Source organism: Mustela nivalis, assembly GCF_964662115.1.
Source record: "Mustela nivalis genome assembly, chromosome: 18".
Taxonomy (NCBI): domain Eukaryota; kingdom Metazoa; phylum Chordata; class Mammalia; order Carnivora; family Mustelidae; genus Mustela; species Mustela nivalis.
In genome coordinates this window covers 34111328-34133527 of record NC_139037.1, presented here as the reverse complement: position 1 = coordinate 34133527, position 22200 = coordinate 34111328, and the positions used below count along the sequence as shown (strand labels likewise).

General features: G+C 46.7%; 1 protein-coding gene across 1 annotated transcript in view; it reads right to left on the bottom strand.

Moving 5' to 3' along the window:
• Nucleotides 1–3833: 3833 nt before the first annotated feature.
• Nucleotides 3834–22200, bottom strand: part of ABCC11 (ATP binding cassette subfamily C member 11) — a 57124-nt gene continuing 38757 nt past the window's right edge. Inside the window, exons 20-29 of the mRNA XM_082711395.1 lie at nt 20147–20373; nt 19676–19813; nt 18191–18377; nt 13812–13901; nt 12265–12454; nt 10673–10832; nt 8069–8147; nt 7263–7376; nt 4415–4579; nt 3834–4287 (exon numbers count right to left, since the gene is read on the bottom strand). Of these exons, the coding sequence (XP_082567521.1) occupies nt 4195–4287; nt 4415–4579; nt 7263–7376; nt 8069–8147; nt 10673–10832; nt 12265–12454; nt 13812–13901; nt 18191–18377; nt 19676–19813; nt 20147–20373 (1443 nt within the window). The 3' untranslated portion in view covers nt 3834–4194. The remainder of the gene's footprint in view (nt 4288–4414; nt 4580–7262; nt 7377–8068; nt 8148–10672; nt 10833–12264; nt 12455–13811; nt 13902–18190; nt 18378–19675; nt 19814–20146; nt 20374–22200) is intronic.

Below are 22200 nucleotides of genomic sequence, written 5' to 3'. Positions count from 1 at the left end.
TTCTGAATTTAGCTCAGGAGTCCATGGACCATAGCCTAGGCAACATCCAGACTAACAATGTCTGAAGTTGCTTCTGACTCTGATGCAGTTGAATTCCAGAGAGTTATTTAAATGGGGGAAGACAGTAGCGGACATTTTGGGATAATGGGGTGAAATTTTACTATCTTAGCAGCTGGCACCATAGTATATCACAGGGCAGAAACTGGTTTTGTTTACAGAGTGCTTTGTTACATCTCCTGGGATAGAATATGATATCCTCATGACTTGTCTGGCAGGAAAAGTCATCAAAATCAAGAACTGAACTTCTCTGCATAACACGTGTCCAGGAACCAGGAGCCTGGGGCAGAGAGAACTCAGAAGATGGCATGAAGGACGCCAGAAGTCTGAGGGAGTAGACATGGAGAGACTCTGTTAGGAGATGGTGCCTGATATTCAATTGGAAGTTGTTGAGTTACTAGGATAGAAACCCATCTTTTGGGATGCCTGGGTTGCTCAGTGGGTTAAAGCCTCTGCCTTTGGCTCGGGTCATGATCCCAGGGTCCTGGGATTAAGCCCAGCATCGGGCTCCCTGCTCAGCGGAGAGCCTGCTTCCTCCTCTCTCTCTACCTACTTGTGATCTCTGTCTGTCAAATAAATAAGTAAATAATCTTAAAAAAAGAAAGAAACCCCTCTTTTGGCCCAAAACTTCATTGAAGTCATCTACAAGTACAAAGGAAATAAAGGAAAGTACTGGGTTCTCCCAGGTCAATGTGATGGAGGAAAGGAGAGTTTATATTGCCTACTGAAATGCTCAGGGGGTCCCAACCAAAAGAGGTCATGAAAATAAAAGTGCCTTGAAAATACATAAACTTTGAGGAACACATTAAAATGAGGGTTTAAAAACCCTCCTGTTTTGGGACGCCTGGGTGGCTCAGTCTGTTAAGCATATGCCTTTGACTCAGGTCATGATCCCAGAGTCCTGGGGTCAAGCCCTGCATTGGCCTCCCTGCTCTGTGGGGTTCTCCCTCTGCTGCTGCTCTCTGTGCTTGTACTTTCTCTCTTTCTCTGACAAATAAATAAATAAAATCTTTAAAAAAAAAAAAAAACCCTCCTGTCTAGATCACATAGGACAGAATAATCTTGGCTAACCTTTGAGTTTTAAGAGTGTGGTCCCTGATCAACAGCATCAGCAACATCTGGAAACTTGTGAAAAACACAAATTCTTGGGCCCTAGACCCACTAAAGCAGAAAATATGGGGGTGGGAGCCAGCAGGCTGTGTTTCAGTCCTCCAGGCGATGCTGGTGCTCATTCAAGTCTGAGAGCCCCTGCCATGAGGCAATTTTATGTTCATAATTGTGTCCCAGCCTCATATACCCCATAGAAGTTATCCAATCCAATTTCCCACACATACAGAATCCCTGCCAGCACTCAGCCTTGGAGGAACGCTCCAAGCCTGCGGGTATCTGCTATGTCCCCTCACCCCATACCCAGGAGAGGTGTCAGAGAAGGTTTCCAGCCATTGGGAGCTCCCTGCCCCAAACCAGCTACTCTCTTAGTGGGACTTTTCCAATGACCTGAGCATCTGTGCCTTCTTGGCCTGGGGCTGACCTTTGGAGTGACTTCAGGAAGCCCTTCAGGAAAAGGATGAGTGATCCTGGTTCCCTGGTGGCTATCTTGTGACCAGCCTCCATTTAGCAGCATTTCTCTTAAAATGGAGGGTCCAGAGCCGGGGACGATGCAAGGTAGGGCCAAGGTCAGTGACACTATTGCTTCCTCCCATCCATACATCCACCTGTGGATGATGTCACTGTGGTCACACAGCTTGCGTGGAAGTCCTTCACTGCATTTGCCCAGGAGGAAGGCTAGTTAGGAGGAGATTAGACGTGGGGCACCTGAGTAGCTCAGTCGGTTGGGCACCTGCCTTTGGCTCAGGTCATGAGGGCAATCCATGCCCTCTATAATACCCGGTGAACCATGAGAGACTATGGACTCTGAAAAACAGTCTGAGGGGTTTGAAGTGGCGGCAGGGGGCGGGGGGGGTTGGAGGTTGGGGTACCAGGTCCTTGGGTAATTCTAATCATTCCAGCAGGAGGGGCTACTTCAAGGGCAGGTAGAGAAGGGCTCCGTCTTCTGTGGGCTACCTCAGGGGCCCACACCTCCCCTGGGGATTCTCAGCCGATCTGAATCAGAAACCAACAGTCTCTCCCTTCATTTTTGGGAGGAGCCTGCCATCTGCTGGCCAACTCAAGGAAAATAGGGCCTCTATGGCTGGCCTCGGGAAGGTCCCTTGGGTCAAGTACCATGGCTAAGTGGTACTGATTGTGAAACTCCTTCTCGCAGGTGATGCATGAAGTCATCCCACAGCAGCTCTGGGAGGAGGGCAGGGCAGGGGAAATAGAGTCAGTTTCAACTTGCAGACAAGCAGCTCTATGACCCCAGGGTTTGGACAGGATGGGAGCCGAAGGGGTCCCCAGGCACTCTTCAGGGCCTAAGAAAAAGGCAAGGACACGGAAAAGGGATAAACTGGACAAAGGGATTTTTAAGAGAGAAAAGACACCCACCTAGGGAAAGGCCTTGGGAAAAGAAGCAGGGGAGATACCTAAGAACCTCAGGAAGGGAAGAGAAGTTGATACACACATCTCACTAACTCCGGAACTTGGGCTTTTTCCTGTTTGGTCCAAAGATTATAACAGCATGTCATAGTTCTTTCCCGAGGGGATTTATTTGCTGTTCTATCTGCCTGGAACATTTTCTCTTGCACCAGCAAATATTTGTGCTGGTTTCAGGTCAGTAAACCACAAGCTTCCTTCTACCTGGAAGCCTGCTCTAACTGTCCTCACCTCCTGGTACTCTGTCCTTGCCTCTTGCCACTCAGTTCTAGAACCATCTATTTACTTGTTCGTTGTTCACTCATTCTCATAAGATCTCAAATTCCATGAGGAAAGGGACATCATTACACTCCCAGCACCTACCCCAGTGCAAGAATCAGAACAAGAAATATCTGTTTGCTGAATTGATTTTTCTTATGGCAAAACCAGACACTGTAATCTGAAAACAACAAGAGAATGCCCTGAAACCTATTTTGCCCCCAACAATGAGTTCTCCCTGGTGGTAAAGTGAAAATAATTATCTTTTTCTATGTATGTCTCCATAACCACTTGGGCAAGTGGGGAGACCAGTAACCTTATTTCCAGTTGGCACATGTTACAAACTAACTCTTTATTCCATCTATTTATGCTCTAGTCAGGAAGTAAACATAGTAGACAGCTACTATTTGGGGCCTGCCCAACGTCTATATCCATTTCTCTTTCATGTAGCAAGACCACCCCAATTTTATTTTGGAGAAATAACCCCTTCCATTCTTAGCCCATGTGATTCAGGACAGCTGACCCCATCCTCTGGTCCAGTTGTGGGCATGGGACTTGGGCCTAGTTAGTCACTGTATTCTAACAGCCTAGCATGTGATTGGTTCAGGGATGAGCACATGACCGAAGTCAACCCAGTGAAATTTAGCCATGGGACTTTTGCTGGGATCATTTGGGGGAAAGAAGACCTACGGTAGCTGAGCTGGCAGTACATCAGCCTAGATCTGCTAGCAGCCTTGCCACCACTATGAGGAGATAGGGTGCCAAAGAGTGAAGCCATAAAAGGAAAGTAGAGCTGAGAGAAGAAGCAGCAGAGCTCATAAGACATCATCTTTTAGATACTGGCACCCAACCTTGAATTTTTCTGGACATTTCCATTCCATTAACCAATGAAGCCCCTTTTCCAGAAGTCAGTAGGAGGGACTCTCTCCTCCCTGCAGCTGAATGAATACTAGCTAACAAGAAAGCAGAACACAGAATGCGACTTCTTCTTATTCTTTTTTTTTTTTTTTTTACAAAATCAATACAGCATTTGCAATACTTTTAAAACTATAATAAGTTTTCACATTACTATGACGTTACTCAACATGTCAGTTAAAAAGAGGCACGTGATGATTTGACCACATGGTCTTAAGTGGTGCAGGGGTTCCCAGATCTGGGGAACCACAGAGTGGCCTATTCCAGGTTTTGCTCCCACGATCTTCTTTTCCATCCCATTGCCAGCACCCCTGGGTACACTTCAGGCTGCCTTCAGGAGAAGTCACTGTTTCTGCACAAGAAGGTCATAGACCTCAGGTTCACAGCGACACTTGGCTCTACCATCAGCCCGCACACAGTCACCAGTCCTCTTTAACTCAGGGAAGAATGGGCTGTTGCCAGTAGGGCAGCAAACACGGACTCGGGCTTCTGCTTTAGGACCTCGGGCCTGTCAAACTCCACAACCTGAGAGATGGAGAAAGGGGGGGGAGGGGCGGACACCACTGAGATTAACCTTGAAGGATCCAAAGGCCTCCTGGGACACTGGCCTGAGCACATGTCCTCCCACTGGCCCCAGGGACGTGGCTCTCACCTTCCCATTGCTCATAACCAGGATACGGTCACAGTTGAGCACAGTGGTGACACGGTGTGCGATGACCAGCACTGTGCAGCCCTGGAAGGCTTTGCGGATGGTGTGTTGGATCAAGGTATCAGTTTCCAAGTCAATGGAAGCTGTGGCTTCATCAATAAGGATGATCTGGTGAATACAAAACAGGGGTGAGGGCAGATTGCTTGGGCTCTGAGAATGAGTCTCGGGTCTACCACTAATCCACGAGTCCCTTAGCTGAAAGGGGAGAGATATGGATTGAGTTCAAACCCACTTTGAGCTCTAGTTGTCCATTATGTTAGAGAATATTAGGTCTCAACCAAGACCGTGTGTGTGTGTGTGTGTGTGTGTTTGTAACCAGAGAATTAAAATCTTGAAAATGAAAATATTCTGGGGCACCTGGGTGGCTCAGTTGGTTAAGCATCTGCCTTTGGCTCAGGTCATGATCCCAGAGTCCTGGGACTGAGCCCCACATCGGGATCCCTGCTCAGTGGGAAACCTGCTTCTCCCTCTTCTGCTCTCCCTGCTTGTGTTCCCTCTCTCACTGTGTCTCTTTCTGTTAAATAAATAAGATCTTTTTAAAAAATGAAAATGAAAATATCCCAGTGGCAACTTATTGTTTTGTGAACTGCCTTCTGATTTGCCTGAATTAACATAGCCCAACATTCCCCAAAGTGAGACACACGCACACACTTGGATGATACAGGAGATGGTATGGCTGGAATACAGATAAACTTTCTCTTTAACATTTTTATTTTATCGTATTAACAATATGCATTAGAAAAATATGACTAGCAAAGAAATACGATTTCACAAATGTTACTGTTTAGAATGAGACTGTTTTTAAAAAGAAGGCATCATGAGTAAGCCAGAGGAGAGATTTGCGCACCGATAGTACAAAAATCATACAGTGATGACTCAGATTTGGGAAACAATGGAGAAAGCAACCTTGGCACCAGTGTTCTGGTAATTGTAAAAGAAGAAACCGAGTGGTTGAGAAAGTGTTACATGCGTATTGCAGATCCTATCTTTCATCTCTGCTAGAAAGAAGGGTATAGTCTTCCTTCCTGTGAAACCTTTTCCCCAGCTTCTGACCCCACTGGGCTCTGTCTGCTGTTTTCCCAGAGCTCTGACCATCTGTATCAACAGTTTTTGCATTTATCATTAATTAACCATGGTGTGTGCTGTGAGTGCATGTGAGTACCCGTGTGCACATGTGTATACATGTGTGAGTGTGAAGGTGTACGTACATATGAGTATGTGTGTCTGGGCTCACTTATGAAAGTTTGCTCCCTACTAGCCCAGGTAGTCAAATAATCTAAAATTACTGACACCATATTTGGAAACTTCAAGAAGTGCTGTCTGAGTCAAGGGACTCAGAAGCAGAAATAAACTATTGGGATTTCATCAAGATAAATAGTTTCTGCACAGGGAAGGAAATAGTCAACAAAAGTAGAAGGCAACCTATGGAACTGGAGGAGATATTTGCAGATGACATATCTGATGAAGGGCTTGTATCCAAGAAAAATAAAGAACTTAACAAACTCAACACCCCAAAAACTAACAACTGGCTAAGAGACACATGAAAAGATGCACAACATCTCTCATTGTCAGGGAAATGCAAACCAAAACTACAAGGAGATACCACCTCATAACTGTCGGAATGGCTAAAATCAATAACACAAGAAATAATAGGGGTTGACGAGGATGCAGAGAAACGAGAACCCTCTTACACTGTTGCTAGGAGAACAAACTGGTGCACCTGCTCTGGAAAACAGTATGGAGGTGCCTCAAAAAGTCAAAAACAGAACTACCATATATCCAGCAATTACTCTACAAGGTATTTACCCAAAGGATACAAAAATACTGATTCAAAGGGATACATTCACCCCAATGTTTATAGCAGCATTATCTACAATAGCCGAATTATAGAACGCAACCAAATGTCCATCGACAGATGAATGGATGAATAAGATGTGGTATACACACACACACACACACACACACACACACACACACACGGTGGAATACTATCCATAAAAAAGAATGAGATCTTGCCATTTACAATGACATGGATGGAACTAGAGTGTATTATGCTAAGCAAAATCCACCAGAGAAAGACAAAAACCATATGATCTCACTCATATACAAAACTGAAGAAACAAAACAGATGAATATGGGGAGAAGGGAAGAGAGGCAAATCACTAACTAGACTCTTAACCATAGAGAACAAAGGGAAGATTGTTATAGAGGAGATGGGCAGGGGAGGGGTTCAATGAATGATGGATATTAAGGAGCTTGTTGTAATGAGCACTGGGTATTTTAAGTGATGGATCACTAAATTCTACACCTGAAGCTAAAAAAAGAAGAAGGAGGAGGAGGAGAAGAGGAAGAAGAAGAAGGAGAAGGAGAAAAAGAACATTTGCCCTGGAAGAGCTGTGATCTGATTTCCAACTCTAATGAAGAGAATGTCCTGCATCCAAATTTTAGAAAAATTATGCAATAGACAACTGTTAAATTAACAAACTTCTAAACTTTCAACTTTTTGTAAGGAATGTGCATCATGATTTGGTTCTAGTGGTGGATCATTTCAGCTTATTTACAGGGTATCAGGGTTTGGGAGAACCCAGGCTGAATCCCCACCTACATGTCTCTTCCAAACCAGGTATGTACAGAATGGCCATCAGTGACATGAGTAAGACCTTTAGGTGTTTGTGGAAAGGACATACAGTGCAGCACCCACTGTCCTATGTAGATGGAGGGAGAAACAACCAGTGTGGTTTCCCAAGCCAGGTGTCATCCGTGACCTCCCATGGCCATTCTGCGGACTCACCTTGGAGTTGCGAAGGAGGGCTCTCGCAATGCAGAGCAGCTGCCTCTCCCCCACAGAGAAGTTTCTGCCACTTTCCACCACTTCTGCCTGCAGTCCTTGGGGTAACTTTGAGATCTGTAATATCCAGGAAAATGAGATGTAGGCTATGTAGGCATGTGGATGTGTAGGCCACTGTGGGGTGAGACCTAACCTAACCCCCACAAGACCTCCCCTGAAACACTTTGTAACAGTCCTTGCCTCTTCATATTCTAGCCACTGGTCTTTCTTTTCCTTACTTGTGCCCCACTCACTTCAGTCTCAGGGTCTTTGCATATGCTAGTTCCTGTGCCTGGAATGTTCTTTCAAAGATCTGTGCCCTACTGCTTCATCAATATTGGGTCTCAGGTCCAGTGTCCCATCTGTAAAGAAGCTTTGCTTGACCACTTCATGTAAAGGAGCTGCTCCACAACTGAAGTGTCTGCTGGTCTCATTACCACCTTAACAGAACTTACCACTATCTGAAAGCATCTTGTGTGTTTGTTGTCTGTGTCTCGCATTGAATGCAAATACCAGGAGGGCAAACATCTTACCTACCTTGCTTTTGCTGCATCCCCTGAGCCTAGAATGTGCCTGGCTCACTGTTGGTGTCTGAATACCTTCAGATTTGACTTAGGACTCCAAAACCACCTCACCTCCATGAGATCACTTAATCCATGCCCCATAGTGGCAGCATCTGAATAGTCATGTGAGATGAGCCCCAAGGACCAGCAGACACCACTGTTGAAGGGGCAAGTTAAGACCAAAAATCAGGTCTTAGAGCTACTTACTGTTGTGCTCAGGAATGTCCTCTCCAAGGCATCCCAGATCTGCTCATCCGTGTAGTGATCAAAAGGATCTAGGTTGAATCTGCCATAGAAAAGGAAGAGAAGTGTTCTATAACCACAGGTAACCAGTGAACTGTCCATTCCATGCATGGTAGATGACCAAGAATGGTTTTAACAGTTTTATTGGGTGTAGAGAAATCCATGGAATTTCCATGAACAGTCATTTCTTGTGCCTTCCCATTACCCATTCCTTCTGTAGGCTGTGGCCCCCGAGTTTTATTTGGAGACCACCTTCTCCCCAGCCCTCAAGCCCATGTGATCCAGGTGGTCCCTACCACCAACTCCAGTGGGAGAGCAAATGACTCAGGCATAAGTAGGTGGCTGCAACCATCTTGCTTTGGGAGTAGGACACGTAGAGTCCCCAGGACATTCACTGAAGGCTAAGAATGACCAAAGCAGACTTGGGGGACAGTAAGGCCCTGAATAAGTATTGGCCTTCCCAGTATCATGAACCAAAGAGGGCATTTTTAGCTGAAGCCTCTTGGGAGTGTGTGTGTGTGTGTGTGTGTGTGTGTGTGTGTAAATTGTTGTTGCTTCCTTAAACAGAGTGTCCTAAATACAATTTAATTTTTTTTATAAAGGTTTTTTTTTTAAAGATTTTATTTATTTGACAGAGAGAAATCACAAGTAGACGGAGAGGCAGGCAGAGAGAGAGAGGGAAGCAGGCTCCCTGCTGAGCAGAGAGCCCGATGCGGGACTCGATCCCAGGACCCTGAGATCATGACCTGAGCCAAAGGCAGCGGCTTAACCCACTGAGCCACCCAGGCGCCCCAACAATTTAATCTTTTTATAAACCACTCAAGTTCAATACCATGGAATCCATCGATGTGCCTTCTTACATGTTGGTATGTAGCTGGTATGGGCCTTCCATTTATTTGGGATTTATAGGTTCTGGATTATAGAATTCTCTCCAAATAACTGACAATTAACTCTTTAAACCTAGAAACATTTAAACTTAATTATGTGAAAAACTCTCTAAAATACATTATACACCTTCCCTGACTAGGTAAACAGGTAAATTGTTTTAGGGTCCTACAGAGACATATAGGACTCATGAGTTTCTACAAACAAGGGTCTCATATATACTGCTATTTCTATCATGGATGGCTTATTGAAAGTAAGACTCTTAACCCACTGAGCCACCCAGCATCGGGCTCTCAGCTCTGCAGGGAGCCTGCTTCTTTCTCTCTCTGCCTACCTGTGATTTCTCTCTCTGTCAAATAAATAAATAAAATCTTTAAAATAAAAAAAAAGAAAGTAAGACTCTTAGTTACCACAAATAATAGAGGCCCTAGAACAGAGACCAGGAAATGGAGAGCGAGACTTTCCTTGCCCTCTGGCAAAATGATGTCACCCGTCTACACAAGAATGGTGTCTCTCCTCTCCTACCAGGAATTACATTCTTTTTTTTTTTTTTTCTTTTTAAGATTTTATTTATTTATTTGACAGATAGAGATCACAAGCAGGCAGAGAGGCAGGCAGAGAAAGAGAGAAGAGGAAGCAGGCTCCCCGCAGAGCAGACAGCCTGATGTGGGACTGGATCCCAGGACCCTGGGATCATGACCTGAGCCAAAGGCAGAGGCTTTAACCCACTGAGCCACCCAGGCGCCCCCAGGAATTACATTCTTAAGCTCTGAATTCTTTCCCTACAAAAGGTGATATACCTCTGAAACCTTTAACACATTCAACTTTTTCACTACATTTGGTTGATACAAAAATTATGATTAATCAAGTCCCTTGTTTTGGTCGTTAACTGCAACCATTTCTTCACAAGAGTCTTGGTAAGTTTGATTAATGGGGGATTCCTCTTGTCTCTTTCAGAGAATTAACTTATTTGGGCACGCAGGCTGGTAGTGGCGCAATGAATACGGGCTTTGGAGCCACACAGACCCAATAAGGAAAAGAAGGAGTATAAATAAAACAGAATTGCACCAAAGAGTCTCAGAGACAAGGAATCTAACCTCACTTTTAATGCATTAGGCTTCCTCAATCTCCATGCCTTGGTGTTCACACATAGCTAATGTTCACTGTTACGCAGGAGCACGAATCTGGATAAAGTTTAGTCCAGTTTGCTGACTGTGAACTGCCTGGATTATTTCTCACTTCTCACCTGCCTGGAATGTGCGTCTTGTGAAGAAATGCTCCCTCCCAGCCCAAAATGCCTCCCATCAGCTCAGTTGGGTGTAGAGAAGAGAATAAACCACATCTAGATGTAAAAGAATACAGTAGCCACCGTGCAAATGCTTAATGCTGAACTAAAATCTGACAAACCCCATTAGGTTTTTTTAAAAAATAAAAAGGAAACTTCAGCATGTTACGATTTACAAAGTGCTCCTGTGTCTATCAGAGCTTCGTGCACTCTTCAGGGACACTCCAAGTCCCAGTGAGTGACCCAGTGTGACAAGGAGAGATCGGGGGTCCCAAAACTGAGACACCAGACACCAGCTCATCAGAGGGAGCCCAGCCCTGGCACCCTGGTCCCGCCACCTCTCCCAGGAGCCTGGCTTCTGGCTTCTGTACCATGCTGGCCTATGAGCCAGCACTCACCTGATGGTTCCAGAGAGCAGGACAGGATCTTGAGGGACAACTGAGAACTTGGACCGCAGTTCCTCCAGGCTGATACTGCAGATGTCCACACCATCGATGAGAATCCGGCCTGCTGCCGGCTCCACCAGGCGGAAGAGAGCCACCCCCAAAGAGGACTTCCCTGTTGGGCAAGCAACAAGCAGGACCTCAGTTCCTGGATCCGTACTAGAGGCAGTGCAAGCCATACCTGCTGCTCTACCTGCTCTGTTCCCCTCTGTAGTCCCTCCCTTGAGCCCTGAGAGCACAGAAGAGGTCTGGAGTCTCTGTTCCACGTGGTGCCCCAAACCACGAACAGCTTTCCCACAGCCTAGACCAAAGGGCACAAAGGGCGGCCCTGATTAAATCCAGACATTTATATATTCTGTTTCCCATGCACAGTGTTACGGCTATTTTTTTTTTTTTAAGTTCTTCACCAGTATTTTAAAAATCCAAATCCCCCATTTATAAAAATCCAAATTGTATGCTTTCCTTAAAACCTAGAACGGCCAACACGGGTCCCTCACCCTCCCACACAACGCGTAGCTGGAGTTGAGTGCTCCCCAGTTCAACACACTGACCGCCCCACCCTCCTTGCCTCGCATCCCAGACCCATTTCACCCACACATTTTGCTTGCCAGGCCCCAAAGGCATTTCAGTTTCCAACCTCTGCTCTAAAAAGATAAGGTCAACACTGATGGTAGCTGTGTGTCTTGTTTACCTTTATGTTCCCTTTACCTGGCAGATGGTAGGTACTCAATAAATACCTAAATTGTACCAGTATCTACTAAGAGCTTCTCTGTGTCCATTTCTAGCACTCTCAGGCCAACTGCAGGCAAGAAGTAGAAAGAGAAGAATATCCTAAAGAAAAACAGCTGGAAACATTTGACCAACCACCAGGACTGCAAGGCCTACAGGGGGCGCTGAGAAGGTGGAGACCAAGGAAGGCTCTAGTCTTCCTGGGGGGCTACCTAGAGGAAGCAGCTCCTAGGCACAAGGGTGGGGCAAGAATCAAGCCTGAGCTGTGTCTTTGAACAATGCAAACACGGAAGGGAGTGATACTTGGACCAGACCTCTGAAAAATAATAGGAGAGGAAGGGAGGGAAAGAGGTCAAAAAGGAGAGGGCAATGGAAGAGGCTGACAAGAGGTCTAGGAAGGGTGAGGAGGAAGGAGAAGCAAGACCCAGATTTCACTCCTGGCCCTGCACGGCCCCGTGCCTGAAGCACGCCTCCCCTGCACCCTGTTCATCCTTCACGTCTCAGCTCAAATGCTGGCCTCAGAACCCAGGCCACCACAGCTCAAAGACCTATCCACCCCATTGCTTGGTTAATGCACCCTTCTGTCTCCTCCATGACGCTCACCACAAGCTGTAGTGACCTTATGTGTTTCCTGATTTGATCCCTTAACACCTATCTCCTCCAGTGGGATCCCATGACAGCAGGAACTTGGAGTTTTGTTCACCAATGTCTGGCACCAACTGAGGGCCCAATGAACAACTGTGGGGTCACTGAGGAAACACAGCCCAACACCCACAGGGCAGAGTTGAGGACAGGGGATGCCCAGGGCATGGACTCACCAGATCCTGTCCTTCCCACGATGCCCACCACTTCGTGGCCATGAATTGTCAGGTTGATGCCATTGAGGATAATGGGTGTGTTGTCCCTGTATTTCATGCGATAATCCTGGAATGTGATTTCTCCATGCTGTGGCCACCCGGGGGGACAGCTTGTGCCTTCGATGTGTAAAGGAGACTCAGGGACACACATCTCATTTTTGAAGAGAGAAAAAGAAATCAATAGTTATCGTTAATCTCTGTCCATCTCCTGCTGACCCACTGGCCTCCAGCTATTGGGTGTATGACCCCACAGTGGGACATTCAGAGTTCCCCAGGGGGAACATCCCACCTCCATTCACCTGACATGCATATAATTTTATCCCCAAAGAAAAACCATAGAGCTAGCCCCCTTGGTAATAATGCAGAGAACTTTTTCTATTTTATTATATGGACTCTAAAGAAATAGAACCCAGAACAGAGATAATAAAGGCAGCGGAGCTAGCTGACCCCTGTGGGGCATGTTTTATGGCTCAGACGCCTTGTACAGATTTCCTCTCCCTCTGTCCTCATCAACAGGGTAGGCACTTAAGATGCATTTCACACACAAGACTCGAACAGGTTAAAACACTTGCTCAAGATCATATAGTGGATGAGCGCCAAGACTGGGGCTGCCTGACTCCGAGCCCACGGCCAAACCAAGCACAGCTGGGTACATCCTGAAGCCCGAATGATGGCAAAGAGTCATGGGCGCCTGACCACAAGCCACAGCTCTTCACCGTAGGTGTGGCTGCACCACAATGTCCCTCGGTGTTAAAGCCAAAGCTCTAGGATTCACAGATTCTGAAGCTATTAACAGAGGCAGAAACATGGTTTCAAAGGGCTCTGCCAGACCCCAGCTGTGTAATCTAAAGCAAAATGCTCAGCCTAGCCAAGCCTCGGTTTCCTCTTCTGGAAAATGGGGATAATAATAATTCAATCAACCTTATAAAATTGTTATGTGATTCCATAAGATAATCTATATATAAAAACATTGAGCCTTTACTGTGGGTCAGGCTCTGTGCTAAGTGCTTTGCATATTATATTCTTCGATCTTTGTAATAGCCCAATGAAGTAGATAAAGGGATCTGTCCCACGGTTACACAGGTAACTCAAGCAGCAAAGCTTGGACCTGAACCCAGTTGATCTGGCTCTAAAATCTATGTTCTTAACTATTCTGGCACAAATAGAAGCAATAATAATGCCAACTATTATTGTCATTATTATTATTTTTATACTTGGGCAAAACTCTCATTTCTAAAAAGGGCAGATTATTCTCTCTACACCCAGGAAAACCATAAGGAATGTGGTGAAAATGGGCCAATGGGTAAGGAAGGGCTTCTAAGAAATGATAGGAAGATAGGTCCAGGTCCAGCAAAGATAGGAAAGAAGGGCCAGGAGCCTCAGTTGCCTCTTGAAAAAGTCTTAGGGGGCCTGGGGTGCTGGAGCTTGCAGACCATGGAAGGTGAGCCCCAGGCATGGATGCGAAGCCTTCCAGAGCTCCCCACACCAAACCCAGACTTGCATCCCACCTTCATGTATTGACGAATCCTCTCCACAGCAGTGAAGTATGCCTCTGTCTCCGATCCAATCCGGGCGGAGGCCTGGAAGTTGGACGCTAGCTGGAATGAAGGAGATACGTCAGGTCAAGAAGCTGACGGGGATGTGTGGAGGATTTCAATGTTCCTAAAAACCACTGGTTGCCATTCTCCCCTGAGTGACGTCTCAAACCAAGACAATTTCCCTACAAGAATGGGGCAGATGCCTTTGGTACTCCCTGAGCCCACTTCTGAAGTCAACTCAGCAGCGGTGGGCAGTTCTGGGCAAGACCCCACAGCACTATCTCACCTCAAGTACCCTCTGTGTGTTTTTCTGCTTTCTGCTCAAAACCTTCTCCTATACCATAGAACCCTGCTCACCCTAAGCACAGTTTCAGCCCTGAAACATAGAGGAGTTAAAGGCCTGCAGGCAACCCTCAACTAATGGGGAAAGAAGCCAGATAAAGGCCCCTGTCCCTCAGCTTTGGGGAACAATCCAGGGAGCATCCTATACCCTTCCTCTATTATCCAGTAGCGTTGAGTGCTGGTACCACAAACAGCAATCTCAATGACACAAGCCCATGATTCAGTTCCTCCTTCCCTACCTCAGTCTCTTGCTCCCTCCATCCTGTTTCTTAAAAGAGCATCTCTCAAATAATCTGCCTACACCCAAGTCCTGTTTCAGACCTTGCCTTCAGGGAAACCCAGGCTTGGAGGATTCTCAGGGACTCTCAGAAATTGGAGACACCACAGATGAGGACACTGAGGTCCAAAAGAAGAACTGACATTCACAGGATCACCTGGAACCTAGAGGCAGAGTTGGGACGGGGACCACAATCTTTATATTTTCCACCCCCCTGGACCAAGATGTGGGCAAACAGGCCACACACAGGGTGCCGGGCAGAAGTTCATTATACATTCATTCAGCGTGCTCCTTGACAGCTCTGTCAAGGCCAGGCCAGGATCTGTGTGTGCCCCAAAGTACAACAGGTCCAGGCCCTGTCCTCCAGGAGCTCCCATTCAGGTGGGGAGACAGATGGGTCAACAGAGAATGCACAGAGACATGAGCTCCACCACGGGAGGCAGCGTGGACTGCCATTGGGGCCCACATGACAGTCACCCAGATGAGACCATAGGGAAGGACTAGTACAGCAGTTGGCATAGGAGTTTCATTTTTAAGGAGAGGTGGGAGTTAGAAGGTTAAAAATGGGTGGAGAAGGGCATTCCCAATAGAGAGGACACAGTTCTGGAAGTAGTAGGTAGCACGATATATTCAAGATCTTGCACACCATTTGGCTAGACAGGAGCAAAGAGTATAGGCAGGGGACGGAAGGCCCTTTAGAACTCAGAGAGGGTGGAAGCCATCATAAAGTGACACTAAGGGGGTTGGGGAATGGGAAGGAGATGGCCTTTCCTCCAGTTAGTGTAGCAGACAGGGCTGGTTGCCTAGTCAGCAGGCAGTGCCTTCTTTCTTCCTTGCTAGCACATCCTCTATTATGCTCAGGTAACTGGCAGCCTGGTGCCACAGGGAGATGTGTCTAGTTCAGAACAATCCTGTTAACTCCACTCCCCCCTGTCAAAGATGAATTTAGGTGTGAGCCATCATATAATTCAGGCCATCATATAATTCGCCTCCATGAGGAGGCGTCAGATGGGAGTCTTCTAAGAAACTGCTCCTTGTTCTTAAAATGCGGCACAGGGGGAAAGTTCTCTCCTCCCTGACCTTTGGTAGTTATTGGGTGAGCGTGTGTTTCTTCAGGAGGCAGCAGCCATTTTGAGACCTGGAGCAGGTAATCCGGAGAATGCAGCCAGGCTGAAGGTGTCAGGGCCAGAAGATAAAATGGTCATGGATTCACACTAGGTCACTGAATTAATGAACAGAGAAAAGCCTACCCTAGCTTACTGGATATATCACCTAACAAATCCCCAGACTGCCAAGGCCATTTTGAATGGGTTCTACGGTTTGCTGGCTTGCTGCCAGAAGTGCCTCGATTATTTACACCTCTTATGGTTGCAAAGCAACATGGGGTGTGATTCCTACCCCCCAAAGCTTGAGCAAAATTGCATTGAGAATGCATGCTGAGGTCAACAACTTCACCAGTGTGACCAGAGGAGAGAAGCATGTTGGGGTCATAGAGCCAGATTTGAGGGGCCTGAAAGCAGGGCCCATAGTTTAGGTTTGGCATAAGGAGACAGGGAATCTCTGAGAGCTCTCAGTAAAGGAGAGACAAGAGGAAACTGTCATTGAAGATCTCTCTGGTGAGAACGAAGGAGGTGGATAAAAGGGGACTCGGGGCAGGGGAAGAGGCATCAAGGTTGCTACCCAGTATAGAGATGAGACACTCCAGCAGGGCAGCAGACACAGAGGAAAAAGTAAGCCCAGAGCCCTTTTGAAGCAGTGAGGCCTCCAGCAGAGGTCCTACTGAGTTTCCTGTGATGAAACAAGCTGGAGACATCTTTGAGAGGTGTCTCATGCGCACAGTATATCCTAGGAGAGATGAGCCCGTTGCCCGTGCCAACACACAACAACCGTGCCCTGATCTTTGCCCCTCTGACCCATGTCATTCAGCAACCAGGAGGGATTTCTGGCCTTAGTGACTCCAACTCCCCTATGACACCACTTTGGTGCTGGTCCCGAGAGTTTTGGAAGGCTTGGAGGCAACTCTGCCCGGGTGCATGCGTCTGTGTGTGTGTGTGTGTGTGTGTGTGTGTGTGTGTGTGTGTGTATACACATGCACACGCATGTATGTGTGTCAGAGAGACAAAGAGAGTGAAGATGAGTGTGACCCACTAGGGACAAACCTGTCCCACCAGCTGAGAGAACTGTGTAAGCTACGGAACTCCGAAGCTCTGGTCTCCAAGCAACAGCTCACATCTACTCGGCGTTTATTCTGGGCCAAGCACTATTCTAGGTGTTTAACATGCAATAACCCTCCTGCTTACACATATTCCTCACAAATATATAATCTTAGAACTTTTATTATCTTTTTCACAAAATGAGGAATCCCAGGCACGAGGAGGGTAAGAGGCTTCCCCAAAGTCCCACAGCTCATATTGGGCAGAACCTGGCTCAAACCCACATTCTAAAACACACAATCTTAACCACTTCTCTGTAGCTCATGGAATGTGGTGAGAATTCAACCCAAGAACGCACAACAAGCACCTAGCAGGGTGCTGGCTCAGCACAAATGTCTGGGGAATCCCACGTTATGGCCCCGGTCAGCTCTCTGTGACTGTGAGCACTGCACAGCCCTCCATGTGGCCTGTGTGCCCTCAGAAGGCTCTGCACATGCAGCCACGGCTGTGGGTGTACAGGATTGTTCGTTTATGCAAATAGGTGCCTGCGGCAGGGGCTCAACAAGTTCAGAACAATCCTGTTAACTCCACTCCTCCTGTCAACAAGGGACAAGATGGAACCCCTTTGCAGACCCAAAAACATGCCTCAACATTGGGGCACTTGAGATCCAAAGCCGATTAGAGACAAAGCCACACAGCTGCAGAAAAGGCAGCTAATGAGTGCACCTTGGGGGAGGGATCCCTGGAACTGGGCACCCAGGGTTCCCCAAGACAGCTACAGAGCCAGCCTCTGGCCTCACAGCCCTCCGTGGCTAGCCCTTGCACAGGCCTGATCCTGCAGACGTGAATCTCAGCCAGCTGGACCCTTTCACACCCTGGTGAGCTGGGCATGGTAGAACTCTTACGAGGAAGTGTACAGATGACTATATCAGAATCCCCTAGAGAATGTGTTTTTAAAATTAGATTCCAAGATCTCACCCAACCAGGACTGGACTCTGAGTTCCCGAGACTGTGCTCTGGAACATGGTCCTCCTGTTGGCTGCACAGGGGCTCAGACCAAGTAAGCCTGCGAGGCTGGGGCCAAGCATTCTGCTTAAAGCCTGATAAGAACTATTCCATGGGAAGGATGGGATGCCTCCTTAGACAACTTGGAGAAGTCTGACAGCTGAATCCAGATATGAATAGTAAAATGAAAATACACCAGCCAGCAAACCAAGAGGTCAGTGTTCTTGCTCTGGCTCTGTTTCTAATATTCTGTCCATTGAGACAACTCCTTCCCTCTCTGGACTTCAATTTCTTCATCTGCACAATAAGAGGATTGGGCTCAGCTTTCTGTGGGCTCTAGACAATCCCAATATTCTAAGATTCCATTAAATAGCTTTCAACATAGAGGTACTGAAAGTTCAGAGGTAACAAGGAAACAGAGGAAAGCAGCAGATTTGAAGACCAAGTGCATAACTCATAAGTTCACAAATGGTCAAACCCCAAAGGGTCACCAAAGTCCCATGAAATGAACCCTCTGGGTCTTCAAATGGGCCACAAGCCAAGCCCCCACTATCTGAGACCCCCTTCCTCACCTGCAGGATGAGGCTGATAGCCATGGATTTATAGGAATAGGAGGCAGAGGAGATGCCAAAAACCACGAACAAGGCCACAGCGAAGCCCAGCAGGTTGGTCATGATCTCCAGTCTCAGGGATAGCCATCTCGAGGAAGACAGGAACATCAGCAGGTAGTTATTCTGCATATCACTCAGCCTCTTAAACCTAAGAAAGGAAAGCCACACGTGCTTGTCTAACCCAGAGTTTTGTGAGAATGGACACTGTTGCTTCCTTCAGTATCCAGCTCCAGTTCCAAAAGAACCTGACTTTTCTTCAGGGGCCTCCTCCCCGCGCCTTTCTCAGCCATGGAGCAGACCTGACTGCAGACCAGGGAGTAAACTCTGACCAGTTTAGGCTCTCAGCACAGGCTCTTCCAGCATTGATGATTGGTTCATCGTCATTTGGGGTAGGTTCCCCTAAATGGGCCAATGAGAGTGAATAAATGCCAGGATCTATGAGTAGGTGAAGGGAAGCAACCCCTTCCCAGTATCTACCCACCTTGGATGGGAGCTGTGCCTGTCTTGTTCCCTGCTGCCTTCCCAGTGGGTGCAGAGCACCTGGTAGGTGAATGAATGCATCACTCCAGGATGCCCTCAGTCTCAGGATCTGCACAGTCCTTGAGTGCTCCCCAGTGCCACCGGGAGAGCTGGTGCCATGATTCATTCAATATTCCAGTTAACCAAACACATGCCAACTGCCATGCTCAAGGGTTACCTGGCTTCAAGCCTGGACGTATATGCAATGTCCACGTTTCTTTAAGGTTTACGGACATTGTCTACCTCACTCACATTTGTTACTCCACCTCACCTCCGACCCAGCTGCAGGTCACTTCTTTCCCTCCTGAACTCTTAGGTCCTTTTATCTGCTTTTCTCCTATGCTATCAGTCATATTCAACCCCATATTATCACAAAAATCTGTGTCTGTGTCTCCTGTCTTCCACCAGACTATGAGCATCTCATGGTTCAATGCAGACCATGGTGACTGATCTTTACAAATGGGTTGGTTCATATGACACAATGAAGCCTCAGCAGCACTCATAGGATTTTTTGTTGTTTCAACAAACATTTAGAAGGCAAATCTATAGATATGGATAGTGAAAGAAATTCTGTAATTTAGAAAGCTATTATTCCTTGTATTTTATTAAAATTTAATACCTATTTGGAGGTGAAAGAAAAAGAACCATGCAAGAAATGCTGCCCCAGCAATATTCCTTGCTAATAATTATATTAATACGTATATGCAACGTCCACGTTTCTTTAAGGTTTACGGACATTGTCTACCTCACTCACATTTGTTACTCCTATAAGCATCATCTCACAGATGAGGTCCTGGAGGCTCAGAGAAATAAGTGAAATAAACCAATGTGAAGAGGACGCTGTTCCCTGATGCTCAGTTCCCCATCTACCTGCTTCCCACCATCCCCACAGCCCCATCATCCTCAGAGAGCAGCAGCAGGACTCACTCGCTGATGAAGTCTTCAGTTTTTCCATAGACATGGATGGAGCTCAGGCCCTGCACAGTGGCGAGGATGTGGGAGAACAGAGGGGAGCGGCTGTAGTTCTCCAATCTCTTGAACAAGCTGGTGACCTTCTTAAACTTCCTGCATCAAGAATGAGGGTGTTGGGGTGCCTGAGTGGCTCGGTTAGTTAAGCACCTGCCTTCAGCTCAGGGCATGATTGTGGGGTCCTGGATTCGAACCCCATGTTGGGCTTTGCACTCAGCACAGAGTCTGCTTGAGATCCTCTATCTCCGCCCCTCCCCCCACTTGTGCTCTCTTCTCTCTCTCTCTCTCTCAACTAAATAGGTAAAATCTTGAAAGAAAGAAAGAGAGTGATCTGGACCATCCACCTCAGGGACAACCCAGTTCTATGTAGATTCCAGGCTTGTATCCCAAGTCACAAACCCTGCTCACAAGCAAAAAGAACCCACTTACAAATAATAAATAAGGCAAATGGTGACTAAGATGACTCCGATCAGCAGAATGTATGCAGACACCACAGCGACAGTCAACAGGATGGCGACCACCATCAAAGCCAGGAGCAGAAACTCTTCAGCAACGACCGGCAACAACTGGTCCAGGATATCCAAGTCCCCCGTAAAACAGTTCAGGAGTCGGCCTGTTGGGGTTGTGTCAAAGAAGCTCATGGGAGAGCAAGAAACCTGCAGGGACAAAAGCAACCCAGGTCAATGGAGAGCTGCTGGTCTTGCTCTGGGACTTGAGGAAGATGTCAGCTATCATTAGGCTCTGAAGACATGTAGGATCCAGCTGAAGGGGTGTGCAAGGGAGGCAGGGTAGAGCAATGGTTAAAAGAATGAGCTCCACAATCTTCTGGGTTCCAAGGTTACCCGGTTCCTCCACCTACTGCTGTGTGACTTTGGGCTTAAGCTACTTAAGCCCTTGGAGTCTCAAGGTCCTTATTTGTAAAAGGAGGATGATAATGACACTTCAGAGTTGTGGTGAAGAGTGTACACCTCTGCAAATAGACTAAAAACCTCTGAATTGCGCAACTTTATTAAAAGGGTGAATTTTATGATTATGTGAATTATATCTCAATACAGCTAAAAGAAAGAAAGAAAGAAAGAAAGAAAGAAAGAAAAACAGTAAAACACAAGTTTCTGAACGGTTCCTGCCTCCTAATTAACATTCCATTAATACTAGCTCTGGGTATTTACCCCAAAGATATAGATGTAGTGAAAAGAAGGGCCATCTGTGCCCCAATATTTATAGCAGCAATGGCCACGGTCGCCAAACTGTGGAAAGAACCAAGATGCCCTTCAACGGACAAATGGATAAGGAAGATGTGGTCCATATACACTATGGGGTATTATGCCTCCATCAGAAAGGACGAATACCCAACTTTTGTAGCAACATGGACGGGACTGGAAGAGATGATGCTGAGTGAAATAAGTCAAGCAGAGAGAGTCAAGTATCATATGGTTTCACTTATCTGTGGAGCATAACAAATAGCATGGAGGACATGGGGAGTTAGAGAGGGGAAGGGAGTTGAGGGCAATTGGAAGGGGAGGTGAACCCTGAGAGACTATGGACTCTGAAAAACAATCTGAGGGTTTTGAAGGGGCGGGGGTGGGAGGTCGGGGTACCAGGTGGTGGGTATTAGAGAGGGCACGGATTGCATGGAGCACTGGGTGTGGTGCAAAAATAATGAATACTGTTACGCTGAAAATAAAAAATAAATTAAAAATACTAACTCTGATTGTTTTCCACAGATGGGACCCTTTTCCAGGATCACCAAAGATTAGTAACAGCAACTCCCTTGCAGTTGCCTATGACTTGGCGCCTTGGGTAGAATTTAAGCATGACCGCCCCTTCTTGAAGGCAGTGTTCTAACTTGGTCTCTAAAAGCAGTGGACAGGAAGCCCTTTGGAGATTAAAGAATATTTCACACAAGAAGGGCTCTAACAAAAGCATCCAGTTTGGTGTCTTTATTTTACAGGTGGGGAAACTGAAGTCCAGAGAAGGGGAGGCCACTCATCAATCTGTTTCAAGGTCACCCAAGTAGTTAATAACAAAACTATAGCAGACCTCCCACAAGGCTCCCTAACCCCCTGTCCCAGCACACCATGCTCTTTAGAGAAGGCATTTCTTAAAGGTTCCCGACGCTGAGCTGCTGACAATCTGACCACTTTCATTTCCCTATGCACTTCTCAAGCTGTTAACACAAGAAAAATATATCAGTAGAAGTTAATCGTGTCTGTTAAGGCCAAAAGCAAAGGAAGGAATGAAGGGGAGGAGTGCATTTTGATGATCAATGAATAGTAATTAATAGAGTCAGCTCTCATTGCAAATACCTGGGTGCTACTGACCAAATGTTCTTCACATTAACAGTCAGGCTCTAAGGTAGGAAGGGGAGGCAGGGAGGTTGGGAGGGACAGATGACGAGCTTCCTCACTTTTTCTGCCTCTAAATTATCTGTCAACTTCTCTCTAGAATCTTTTGTGAAATACATGATCGAGAGCAACAAAAAC